This window comes from Rhinichthys klamathensis, unplaced genomic scaffold (genome assembly GCF_029890125.1).
Source record: "Rhinichthys klamathensis goyatoka isolate OS25496 unplaced genomic scaffold, OSU_Roscu_1.1 h1tg000301l_1, whole genome shotgun sequence".
In the NCBI taxonomy this organism is placed as follows: Eukaryota; Metazoa; Chordata; class Actinopteri; order Cypriniformes; family Leuciscidae; genus Rhinichthys; species Rhinichthys klamathensis.
The window spans coordinates 1408241-1421798 of NW_026606820.1; the positions used below are offsets into that span (position 1 = coordinate 1408241).

A 13558-nucleotide genomic window follows, 5' to 3' on the forward strand; every position below is an offset into this window, starting at 1 on the left:
ACAAACGAACGAGACTATTTTGGGTGAATTTGGATCATGTGGGGGGCTGGTGACGTCATTAACAATAATTTAATGTCTAATATTTTAAAACCCGACGCAGCACAAACGAAAATTTTACCGGCACAAACCAGCACAAACGAAGCACAAACGAATGAGACTATTTTGGGTGAATTTGGATCATGTTGGGGGGGCTGAGTGACCTCAGAATGACCTAAAAATATTCTTTTAATATCTAAAAAACCGAAGCAGGACAAGCGAAACTTTTTACAGCACAAACGATTGGGCATATTTTGACGACGTTTTGCATTGGGTGGGGGGCCAACTTCACGCCGGTCTCTGACTGTGATAGGCTTGTAACGTGTTAGAGCTGCCGCGTTCCTCTCATATGATTGGTAGGTGAAATTAATTGACTCGAAAATATTAAACCGCATGCAAGTTCCCAAATCCCCTGTCGCCTCAGCTATTGAAAACCGCTTACCAAAACGAAGTATCTTTCAAAAGTTTAAGGTTGGTATTAAGATTTTATAATGTTTTTGAAAGAAGTTTTTTTTTTTTATGCTCACCAAAGCTGCATTTATATTTGATCAAAAATACTGTAAAACATAGAAATATTATTAGTTTATAATAGCTATAGATTTTTTTAATTAACTTTCCACAGCCATTACTCCAGTGTTTAGTGTCACATGATCAATATACATTTTTCAGGATTTTATTGTTGAACAGCATTTATTTAAAAAAAGAAAGTTTACTGTCACACTTGAACTAGTAGTTGATTACTACTAGTTCATCCAGATTTATTTATTTTTTTATAACTAAATAAACAAAAAATCGTAAGCTTTAATATAATTTTGTAACTGTGGTGCTGCAAAGGGATTGCTTTTAGAGACATTTTACCTAACATTTTAGGTACTGTCAGCATGCTAAACAACAAATCAACCGAAAATACTTTGTTCTCTGCCTAAACATCTGCCTTTGAGGTAAACTCTGATTCTCAGCACACAGTGATGTTATTTCCAACTCAGATAGGAGATTTCTTTTGCCACCCTGTCTGCCATCAGCTTGTGTGTGTGGCCCCTGTCATCTTTTGTCTTTTCCACTGTTATGGGCAATATTTGTCTGTCAGCACGTATGACGCCTCCCTCAGCCTCACATCAAAGCTTTTCAGTCAGCTTAGACACAGATCTGTGACAAATAGGTAAGAGCGCAATTTAAGGAAGTCTCAAGCGTTCTTTCCTTGAATCTCTCTGAGTCACATTTTTCTTCAAACACATTCTTTATCATGTGTGTGATGGATGCCGTGTGTAAAGCGTGGCCTGTTAGCGGAAAGGGAATGAGCTATTTCAGCTTCTGCTCTATGGTATTCACTAGGTTTTTAATATTCTTAAGCAAACACTCAAGAGTTCCCCTCTTCATTCAGCCACCAGGTTCATAAGATCTATCTCACATGGTCCATGCAATAGCCCTTATCTCTTCTCCGCTAGTGAAAAGACCCATTGTTTGTTCGAGGATCCCACCAATTTCATGAAATCTTCTTTATAAACACAACTGTTTTCCTTTCCAATGCCTCCCGAATGTTTATTAACTCACCAATTGTTTTATACACTTACATGTGTGAATTAGTTACGTGATTCATCTAACATAGACTTCTCTCCAACTGTGATGTTCAGTTCCACCTTTTTTTTCTGCTCTATTTCCAGATAGGAATTTTTCTGCCCTTCTTAGTCTAACATTCTGGAATTTACTGTAATTTAATTCCAGCACCAAAACAACCTTTTCTTTTCCCTCCCGTCTTTTCTCATGGCACTTTCCTGGATGGCAACCAGCAACTTCAGGTGAAAACACTTCACTCCAGCAGAGAGACTTGAAGGAGAAAAAAAAAGAGAGAAAAAAGTACATTTAGGGCTAGTGTCATTTTTCAATTTATAATCTTGGTGGTTCTCACAGCAGCTGCTAGAGCAGCAACAGGATGTGACAGTACCAGGCATGAATGAGAGGTGCCTTCCAACGTACACACAAGCCAGTATGAAGGAAATGGAAAGCAAGTGCTCATGGGAGTCTTCACAAGCTGCAAGGAGGGGATGAAAAGGACCTTGTGCATACAAGGAAAGAAATTCCCCATAAAATGCTTGTGCCTAACTTCCCCACTTATAACATTTCTTTGTGGGACATGGTGTATTAGGAGCTGGAGAAAAATATTTTCTTCATGTCAGAGATTTTTTGGCAGTGTTGACTTTGCGCTTCTTGTGCCCTAATGACAGCAAAGGAACATTTCAGATCACAAGGCGTATGAATCTTTTTTTATACTTTGCTAGTCTTATAATAGTCTTATAACAAAATTAATTTTAAAAGCAAAATGCACCATAAAATACAAATATTATTTTAATCATAATAATATTATTATTTGTTTTGATAATACATTTATTCAAATTGTTAATGTATTAATTATTATTAAAGAAAATGCACCACAAACAATCATTAAAAATATGAAATATTAAAAAATAAAAATGTATTTTATTATTCTAAATTTCACTTTTAAAGCTGCAGTCCGTAGCTTTTTTGGGGTTAAAAATTATCCAAAATACATATTTGAGAAAATACATAACCAGCCAGTGTTCAAAACTATCTGCTTGCCTTAGCTCGATTCAAAGCGGTAAGCTTGTAATAATGTTTTTAATTCCAGTGGTACTGGTGGATTTCCGGGAGATTTGAGCATGTCTTTGCGTCATTACGTCACATCTGTACACATAAAGAAGGAGTCTCGGCTAGTAGGCTATATTGCGTGTGAGGATGCTGGAGGTGGAGATTCATAGCCTTTTCTCACAGCACTTGATATAATTAAACTTATAAATTTGATGGCGGATCCAGAAAGGTTCAAAGTATAATTTGCACGGTTTTGCGTGATATGATAACTTATAAGCGATTGTTAGATTTAATCAGCGTGATTTACTGCAATGTCAGAACCAGAACAAAAGTGGATGTTTCTTACTAGTTCAGATGACATTTTCTGGTGAAAATTCTAATGTTGGTCATACTTCCAAAAAGAATAATCTGTGATTCTGAATGCCATTATCCACACCGGCGCGGTGACTGACAGCTGCACAGCACACTCTCCTCAAACATTGTGTTCATCCGCGCTGTGCTGTGTCGAGGGTGTTGAAGTACAACTCACGTAAAATTGATAATTCCGCGAATGACTGCAATTGCAGATTTCAAACGGAGATGGTGACAAAGAGGAAAAACGCCGGACTGCAGCTTTAAAATTCTCTATTATTAAAGAATTTATTATATTTATTAAAGCAAAACACCACAAAAACATATTTTATTGTAATATATATATATATATATACAGTATGTGTGTGTGTGTGTGTGTGTGTGTGTATATGTGTATAAAATATCAACATGTTTTTGTGGTGTGTTTTGCTCAAAAACAAAACTCTACAAAATAATAATACATTAAAATTACATTACATAACAAATAATAACCATCTACCTAACATATGGAAAATAATGCACATTCAAATAAAAAAAATACTGTTTTAGTTTATATATATAATTTTTTTTATATGTTTATATGTTTAGGTAGATGGTTATTATTTGTTATGTAAATTGAACAAATGCTGTTCTTTTACTTAAGACTTTTTTTTTTTTGCACCAGGTCCTCCATGGGTGAGTCGTAAAATAGAGGACAGACAGACTGCAAAACTGGGCCACACGGTTCGTCTTCCATGCCCTGTGGAGGGTGACCCCCCTCCGCTGGTCCTGTGGGTGAAGGATGGGCGGAACGTGAACCCAGGCTGGAGCCGCTACAAGGTTCTGAGGAAGAGTCTGAAGATCAAAGAAGTGGAACTGGAGGATGCCGGAGAGTACATCTGCCGCGTCACCAATGGATTTGGCAGCCTCGCCCTCAACTTCACACTCATTGTAATTGGTAAAGACTGCCTCCCACGCCATACACCACAACCCTTTATATCTCAGTTCTTTATACTTTTGCACACCCAGAGCATTTGTAGGCCACATCAGTCATCCAGGCTTAATCAAAACCTGCACCGTTGCACACACACTACAGTTTGAGGTAGTTTTTTTAAGGGGATAGTGCCCCAACTAGACAGATGGCATCTCAAAACAGCAGAACTGAAGCATGAGTTTTCAACTGAAATCGAAAAAGAGCTGGGGATCTTTTAGATGCCCTCACAAAAAGCTAATGGGTGCACAGGAAGGCAGTCTGGCTCATATAGCTGCTCCCAAATCATATTTGACTAAACTGACGTGACTGGCTAGGTACTTTAAAGCAAGCATGATTTCATGTACATAACTTTAACTAGAAAAGCACAAGAGAGCATTGTACTGATTGAAATTTATGACTTGTTAGCATTTGTTGGAGCATATGGCGCTGATGCAATTTTGCATTATAAAATCTAGAGCACAAAGGATGGCTTCATGTCATCCGTTACACAATGCCTGCAGTTGTTTATGTAGGCCGTAATTTAATTCCATGTTCGTACTTTTACCCAGGTAGTTGAGACTTTTTTTCCCATTAGAACCTGACAGGCAAGGAAATTAATACACACCTTTTTGGATGGATGGATGGATGGATGGATGGATGGATGGATGGATGGATGGATGAAAGGAGAAAGAAAATGAGGTGTAGAGAGTCATGTAGCTGTTGTGAGACTGGTTGGAGCAATCGGGGGTTTGTGCTGGACCGTTGCAGCTCGGAGCGTGTGGTTCTCCTGATGACTGCTGAGGGACTGTGGGGCAGGCATTTCCAGCGAAACATTCTGTACAGGGAGAGGAGACAGAGACGGCCTGCCGCCTTCTCTGCCATAAATCTGAACTGGTCCAGCAAAGTTGAGAGGCCTTGAGGACCCAGAAGCCCTCGGCTCTTCCTGTACAGCTTGCCACGTTTGGGGAGGCTACCGAGGCAACTAGTGTACGGATGTAAAGGATGATTATTCTGCTAAACGAGGCAGCTGCTTAATTGGCCGAGCCAGTGTTCTCAGGTTCCCTCCCCTTCATGTCTTTGCTTTGGGCCTCCTGTATGGGGAGTGATGACGGCCTGCTGTTTTCCTGTTTCGTCCCCAAGAGCTCTGTGGAACTCAGAGTTATGGTGCATTGGACTGCTTCACTCCCTTTGGAATATAGTTGTAGAGTTTACTGAAGTCATTAACTGCAATGACCAACAGCTCCAAAACAAAAGGCCCATTAGACCCTCCTGTTGCAGTGTTTGAGTGTTTAAAGCTGTGACTTTTGCTGAAGGGAGTGCCACTATTAATTAACTGAAGAATGGTTAAGAAACACCATTGTTTTTCAGTAAAGATTAGTGGGCCCTGCCTCAGAAGAGTTTAAGGTATAGTTCACTCAAAAATGTACATTTTTAAGTCACCCTCATATTGTTTCAAACCTGTATGACTTTTTTTCTTCTGTGGAACACAGAATAAGATATTTTGAAGAATGTTTCCGTTTTTGTTTTGTTTTTGTTCCACAGCAGAAACTCATTCAGGTTTAGAACAACGTGAAGGTAAGTTAAACATTTAAGTTTTAATTTTCAAAAGAAGCATTTATTAAACTAGTTGTCTTTCAAGCAAAATACATTTTTGCTGTTTATTGAGCTTTTGTGTGCAGTTGTGAAGGACATGAATGAGAATCAATGAATTGATTGCTGTGCATAGTTACTAAAGCATCATCACATTCACTACTCTCTTCAGAACATTATGTGCATGTAAATGTCAATGTGAATGAAACTCTGATGAAAGTAGTAATACAATTTTTTAAGAAAGGTTTTGCCAATTTTACATAAATTGAAGAGCATAGCAAATTACAGAATTACCCATGACAGGTGTTTTTCAGAGATCCTCCTGTGAAGCAGCTACTTAATGTAGATGAATGTACCGTACACCAAAAACACAACCGGGAAACTCCAGCCAGGGCTGATTGTATCAGGACTGAGGAATTTGGTGACATTAAATAGCACCTGTTGTCATCAGAGCGGATCTAATCTGCACCAGGATTTGCACTCACGGCAAGCATGGGCAGAACCGTGCCCTCGTATTTTAATGTCTGTGCAATCTATACCCCACATAATTCCTCATGAAAGTGTAATTTTAGCTTTTAGTTGATATTGTGCCCCTATCAAACCAGACAGCTGATGGCTTGGTGAAATCAGTTGGCAATAAACCTAAGCTGAGGTAACGGCTATAATTTAAGCTTTCGGTTTTTCCTGACCACAGTCACTGAAAAGTCTTTGTGCTTTTCACATGTGTAAATAGAAACACTTTTTTTTTTCAAAATCATGTCTGCAATTGTACATGAGAACAACAACTCAAGTGTTAAATATAGACAGAGATTAGCCCTGCTTTACAGCTTTAAGGCATTTTAATAGGATCGTTAACTTGCTTTCCAATGTTGCTCACATATTCAGTACTTTTTTGCAATCTGGCACGAGGAACTCTGGGAATGTGGGTTTGTAAGAATGGCATATTGGGTTTTAAAGGTCAGAGTAAAGGTGTTGTTTATCAGAGGGTGTTGGAAGCTGTTGAAGAATTGCTTCACCATCATCTCATGTTGACCATTCCCACATTCACTGACGTGTCATGAAGTCAAATGAATCAGTCTCCGTGTCATAAAGTGCTGTACTTTAAAATGTCCCACAGCTCCTGGGCCTCTCCCTCTTTCCCCCGCGGTGGTCCCAGACCCTGCACCCCTGCTGTTTCTGAAGTGCAACACACACTGCCAGCATTGTTTTCTCCCAGCGCTGCTTTGCAGGAGTCCAGGGCGAGGGATCTGAGGCTTTTCTCCACAACATAATTGTCTATATTGTGAGAGTTTAAATTTATTTTGGATATATGTCTCCGTGAGTGGATTTGAAGATCTCAAGTTTGCCTCCAACAGTAACAGAGTCTACACACAATTGCGCTGTTGTAGAGTCCTGGTTCCCTGGCATTGGATCCCTCTTGTCTGCATTTCTCACCTATATCGTATAGGAGGCCATACTGTACGGACGCAGTGGGGAGAGAGTGTGGCTTCTATACTCAGACGGTGGTTTGGGCTGCCTGTTTTATGAGGGGACTAGTGGAGAGCTTCCAGCAGTGGCCTTTTGTTCTTTGTTTGCAGGCCACAGGTTACATGTGTTGCAGTTTAGCCAGCGTCCTCCTCACCTAAATGGATAATTGTATCAAAATTACACTCGTAAGCCAACCCAAGACTGCGGAGGTGCGTGGTAGGTGGGATAAGGGAGGGGCAGAAAGTTTGGGACAGCATGGATATGCCTTCCAGTCTTTGGGTCATGTTACCTTGACCAGGTTTGGCTTGAGTTGGAATTACAGTACTGACGTTCATTCATTCAAGATAATTTGCTCATAACCTTTCCCGCTGCTAAACTACACAAGCTCTTTTCCATTCCAATAGACATGCGTTTACTCGTTTGCCTTGGCTGACCTGAGAGCAGAACAGCCTCACTGCTGCAGTATTTATGTTTAGTCTGATTTACACCTAGGCCACGACAGCTCCTTTTTTTGGGAAATGCTTCTTTCCTATTTAAACAGTCCAAGGGGGAAGAACCATGAGCTGGGTCATTTTATAAAAATATTTCCGTTAAATATTTTGATTATTTTAAATTGTAATATTTTCCAATATTATATATATATTACTGTATTTTTTATCAAATAAATGCAGCCTTGATGAGCATTAGAGATTTCAAATAAAATATTTTACTAAGGGTGTACTCACACTAGGCACAGTTGCCATGAACCGGGCCCGAGTACGATTGTCCCCCCTCCCCACTCCCCCTCTGGCCTGCACTCACATAGGGTTTCAACATTCGTGCCGGAGCACGCTTACGTCATTATGGTGCGACGGTTTCGGGATAAACAAGAAGAGCGGCGCTCTCTGAACACAATGGAGTCCATCGCTCTGTTTTCTTTGTGGATAATTTTGTGTCGTTTGGTCGACGGTGGTCTCACAGCCTGTTGTTAAACAGATGTGTCGCCTTAGTGGCGCGAAAATTTTCACGTAATCGTGCTGCTCGTAATCGTAATCGCTCGTTTCACGTAATCGTGCTGCTAAACCATGACGTCACGCGTCCTGTTCCGTGCTCCAGCACGGTTAGCGCTCACACTGCATGCGAACCGCGCCCGAGTCCAACTGAACCGTGCTCTGGCCCACCTCTTCCAAGCGGGCCAGGGCCGGCTAATCGAGCCACGAGCACGGTTCGGAGCACTCACACTAGTCAAACGAACCGCGCTTTGGTGGTCAAACGCACTCGGGCACGGTTCAAACTGGCTAGTGTGAGTACACCCTTAGAGGAATGATGGAATTTGATCAATATTATAATATACGAATTTTATTTTATTAACATTAAATCAGCACAAACCATTTCCTCAGCCTACATTTATATCGTAATTAAATTTGTTTTTTCTGCCCTTCTGTTGAAGTTACAGACTGTTGTACTGTTATAGTTATGCTTCTCACTTCCCAGCCTGAACTCACTCTTATATGCCATTGCAAATTCTGTATGTCTCTCTCTGTTCAGCTTAATTTCATGTGAGTCCAGACTGGTTTCAATTCCATCAAGCATCCTTTCATCTTTCCCTTTTTTCATGTCTTTTCTTCTGCTATTCACAAGCATGAATTAATTTGTATCCATATGTGTTTGTGCTTTGAACTTGCCCCAGCTTATTTCCCTACAATGAAAGAAATGAAACAAACACGCTCTTGAGAGCTCAAGTTGTGAAGTTCCGTGTCACATTACAAGTAATCATAATTACGAATTACATCAGTATTAGAGTGACGCATGATCAAAGGGGGGCTTTAAGAGCGTTTTCCAGTGCATGGACGGTTCTTGTGATGTGTTTGACATCAAACACATAAATACTACTGTATTCCAGTCTATTCTTTAGATAGTAATAGTCATTCTACAAATCGGGTGCCATTTGTGTTTTATATAGGCTACATTTGTGTACAAAAAAAATGACTTCTATCAAAGGTAGCGTTTAGTCAAAATCTCTCTTTATTTCCTACTTGGTTATCCGTCAACCCTGTTACATCATATTTTAATTTTTTTAGGTAATTATAAAAATCTATAAATAATATATTTTTTTAAAACATCATCCTTTCAAGAAGTGATCCCTTAATTGATTATTGAAAAGTGGAAATCAGCATTACATTCCAACTTTTTAAGGAGCACCTTTTTAAAGTTATAATATTATGTAAGGGCAGTCAGACACATACACTATACTGGACAAAAGGTTGGAGTAATTAAGATTTTAATGTTTTTGTAACTACAGTCTGTAACTTCAGCAGCAGAAAGCCATAAAAGATTTAATGTTAATATAATTCTATTTTGATATAATAATATTGATCGTATATCATCATTCCTTTACTTGGATGAAACATTTTTAGAATAGCTGTTCATTAGGGGTGTAAATCGGACAGTTCATCACAAAACGATACGATACGATACGATATCGATTCTCTCAGCCAGCGATACGATATTTGCCGATACCTCAAAAAATTCTGCTATTCGTTTACGATTCGATTCAGGGCTATATCAATCGATTTATCGATATTTAGATATTATGTGCCAAGTGTACACAACCAGTTATGTTTATTAACTCACAAATGCGTCCAAAAATATATAACATGAAAGTTTAATTAAACTCTTTGAAAACACCTTCTCGGAATTGGGACATTTACAAGTTGTTTGTTACAAGTTACAAGTAAAAAAAATGAAAATGAATGAACAAGAACAGAGTTATCTGTTTTTGCAAATTAACTCTATAACAGAAGAGTTCCTTTGCAAAAACAGATAACTCCGTTCTTGTTCATTTTTTATATATCATGTTTGTTTGTTTTTATTGTGTATTTGAATATCAATCAAACTGCAGCTGGGTTGTTTTGATTAAGTAATAATAACTAAAAAAAATACAGGTAACTTTATTTATTAATTAAGGCCATTGAAAGTTTTTTTTTTTTTTTTTTTTTTTTTTTTTTTTTTGGCAAAAGCAGATACCTCCACATTTCATGTTTCAGAGTTAAATAAGTAATTGCTATGATACATAATAAAACACTTGGTTAATCTTTGTAACGTTAATCTCCTTAGCTGACATAGACGCCTGTCAAACTTTGTTGTGATTAACGTATATGCAATACAGAGAGCTTTTCCCTCACCACTAAACGTGCTGTTTTAGCAAGATTCCGTGAAAAAGTTTCAGCTTTTATTTTCCTTTTACGCCCCGAAGAAGATATCACGGATTCATCAAGTTATGAATCCACTGGAGAGGAGTTCCTGGAGCATTACCACGAGGCGCACTGGAACGACAAAACTTTGAAACAGCTCCTCTAGACCGGGATGGGCCAGATGCTGATATTGGGGGAGGATCACTGTCCTTTCATAGAGTTCATTGATTATGCCTTATGGGTGTGCAGATCCTCCCTCAACGTGGGACGACGACACCATTAACTCCGACTCCCCAGGACTATCAACACCTCCAGCAGCCATCTCTCTTACTACTCAAGAAAGGACACATCATCCCAACCTGGAGTGTCCCTGTAAAGCAGAGAGATCCCCCACGACAGACCCAGAGACAAAGCCAATTCCCGCCATGGAACCAGAGCCCGAGCCTGCCGCGGACCACGAGCTTGAGCCCCCTCCATCCTCGGAGACAGACCCAGCCACAGTGTCCACCCCGGAGCCAGAGACATTCGCCTCATCCGTCCCAAGGCTGGAGCCCATTGATGGGTCCACTGAGGAGGTAGCGCCAGTAAGACAGTCCACCGTTGAGCCAGTAGAGGAGTGCTGGCTTTTCAATTTTACCACTGGGCCAGCTCCCATCCATGTCCTCACCCCTGAGCACTTCCATTCCCAGCCCACCACACTCTGCATCATGGATGACCCAGTGCCACCGAATGTCCTGCCCACTCCAATGTCACCATCCTCACCACAGGCCTGTTTAATTTCCTGTAATTACCTGCCCCACTGGTGCCTCGCAGTTCCTCTGCTCTTCCAGCGCCGCTGACTCATTCCAGCTCGTCAGCATCGCCTCGGTCCCCCTCACCACCAACGCAACGCTGTGAGTTGGATCCTCTGTCTTCACCTCGGCCTGTCAGACCTTCGGCTCTGCCTCGGCTCTACGCTCCCTCAGCTCCACCGTGGTCAGCCATCACTAAGTGCTCCACTGGGCTACCTAGTCCCTCCAGCTCCACCTTGGTCTCTCATTACCCAACCCGGAAGAAGCCAAATCTAATAATCCACCCCTTTGGGTCCACAGGGCTCCTCCTTCCTTCCGGTTCCACCTTAGTCCTCACTCCCCCCGGTGTCACCCCCTTCTTTCTCACCCCGTCGTCGCCTCATCCACTCAAATCGGCGGCATCGTCTGTGACTTCCTGGCCCATCGCACTAGACCCTTCAATTCCGCAGGGGTCTCCAAGGTTGACAGCCCCATTTCCATTGGTCGGCCCCAAGGTTCTACCCAAGAGGTAGAAGGTTGGCTCCTCCCTCTCTCATGTCTGCTCCACATCTTCCTCGTCCTTCTCCAATATATATACACTTTTAGACCCCACTTTTTCAAATTATAGCATCCAGTAAATGCACTAAATATTTTGACTCCAGTATTTCCCTGATGCATCTCATGCCCACCCTGTTTTTTCTTCTATGTGCAATTCAAACCAGAACCTAATCACATCATGGCTTTGGTTTCATGGCATACAACTGAGCCTTCTTTGAGCTGCTGGGGTAGCAAAGGTTTTAATTAAACTAAAGGGATGCAAATTACCCACCTTCATCAGAGAGCCACATTAAAGGGCCTTTCATCCACCTCATTAGAGGGGCCAGAGGCTGGGCCGGGCCCTCTGCAGGATGCTCCGGGCTCACTCCACTCACAACAGAAGAAAAGAACACAGGCACATTAGGTTTGGCCAATTTCCTCCCGAGTCGCCATATGACTGTTGCAGCAAACCACTTATGGCTCTATAAAAGATACAAGGAGACTTCTAATTACCCTTTCTCCTCTTTTTTTCTATGTCTTTGCCTGCTGTGAATATACCAACAGTCTCTAATTTGCCTCCAGTCAGCACTTATAGAGATATGCCATGCCAAATATACAGATGGAAATGAGGTGTATTTGTAAAGCTAACAAATCATATTGTTTAAAAGCATGAAAGCTTATCTACATTACCCATCTGATTTCATTTTTTGTTTTGATTTTATTGGCAGGAATAAGCACTTGCTTTTATAACAGCTGTCTATTCCTTTGTGTTTCCCTCTCATCTCTCTCCAGTATTTTTTAATACATTTGAATACATGAAAACACATAACCGCGCTTCTTTCAAGGAAGATTAGAACTCTCTAATGTTTTCATCAAGAACAAAATTATTGGAAGAGCTCAAAAGGGCTGGAAAGCACTCCAAGGTGTTATTGTACTTAATAAAAAAAAATTGTACCAGTTTATACCTCTTCCATTTCTAGTATTATAATCGGACTATGGTAAATGGCATTGGTTTTCTTTTGATTTACTGGAACAGACATGGTTTCAGTTAGTGATAGGCTATTACCTTAAAAACACAGCATCACTCTCAGTCAAACGACTCAGTGAGTTTCTACAATATCTTCAATCTTCATTACGACCTTGATAGAAAAAAGGTAACACGACCGTTTTTTCCTTTTGATGTTTATTTTATTTAGATGTCGCCCTTTTCGGTCAAAATCACTAGAAATGTTTCACCCTGCTTTCTATTCAATGTTGGTTTTGCTTTGATTTTTTTTTTTTTTCAAGCATGTGGAGCTCTATATAACAGTTCTACAGGAATGTATGTTTGCGCACAGGTATGAATGGAGAATGAACCTTTTTGAAGGCATTGCTTTCAACTTCATCCCAGTTGGAAAAAATAATATGTGAGCCTTATTAACACTGAGTCCTCATGAAGATCATTTGTAAGCTGAGCTGTGGGCTGCCTTTGGACCTTGACCAAGCCCACCTTCTTTGGGCACCACCTCTCTATATGTATCTCTAGGGCTGCAGAGGAAAAGGAACTGCCTGTCCTTCAGAGTTTCAGAGCTTTTTTTTTCACCAATTTTTTCAGACCCATTTTTTTCTTCCTCACCAGTGCAAAAACATCACTGAGAGTAAGTGAACTGTGAATTGACTCCATTGGAAACATGGATAGTAATACTCAAAATGCCATACAGGTCTAGAATGCTGTGTCAGGAAGACATCTGTCTTTTTGGACACCTGTTTAGAGAACTCGCCCTTCACAACCCAGAGAACTAGAGTCTGGAGTTGGGCTCTCAGTAAGACCACTTTAGCCCACATAAAGCTCCTCTGATTCCACTCTGCTGGTGCTGAATAGAGTGCCAATGGCTTACTTTTGCTCCTACACCTCAGGGCCAAAGGTAACAATGGACTGAAGGCTGGTGAAAACACTTCTGCTAGCTTTGGCTTGAATGTCTGTGTTGAACATGCAAGGCCTGTGCTTGGCATACAGGGGTTAGCAGGGACAAAGGTGCAGTGCGCTCTCCACAGCAGCTACACACACAGCCTCGGGACAGCATAAACTAAAGAAAAAC

General features: G+C 40.7%; 1 protein-coding gene across 1 annotated transcript in view; it reads left to right on the forward strand.

Moving 5' to 3' along the window:
* fgfrl1b (fibroblast growth factor receptor like 1b) overlaps positions 1-13558 on the forward strand; it is a 48230-nt gene that overhangs the window by 26860 nt on the left and 7812 nt on the right. The window contains exon 3 of the mRNA XM_056270324.1: positions 3656-3928. Coding sequence (XP_056126299.1) covers positions 3656-3928 — 273 coding nt within the window. The remainder of the gene's footprint in view (positions 1-3655; positions 3929-13558) is intronic.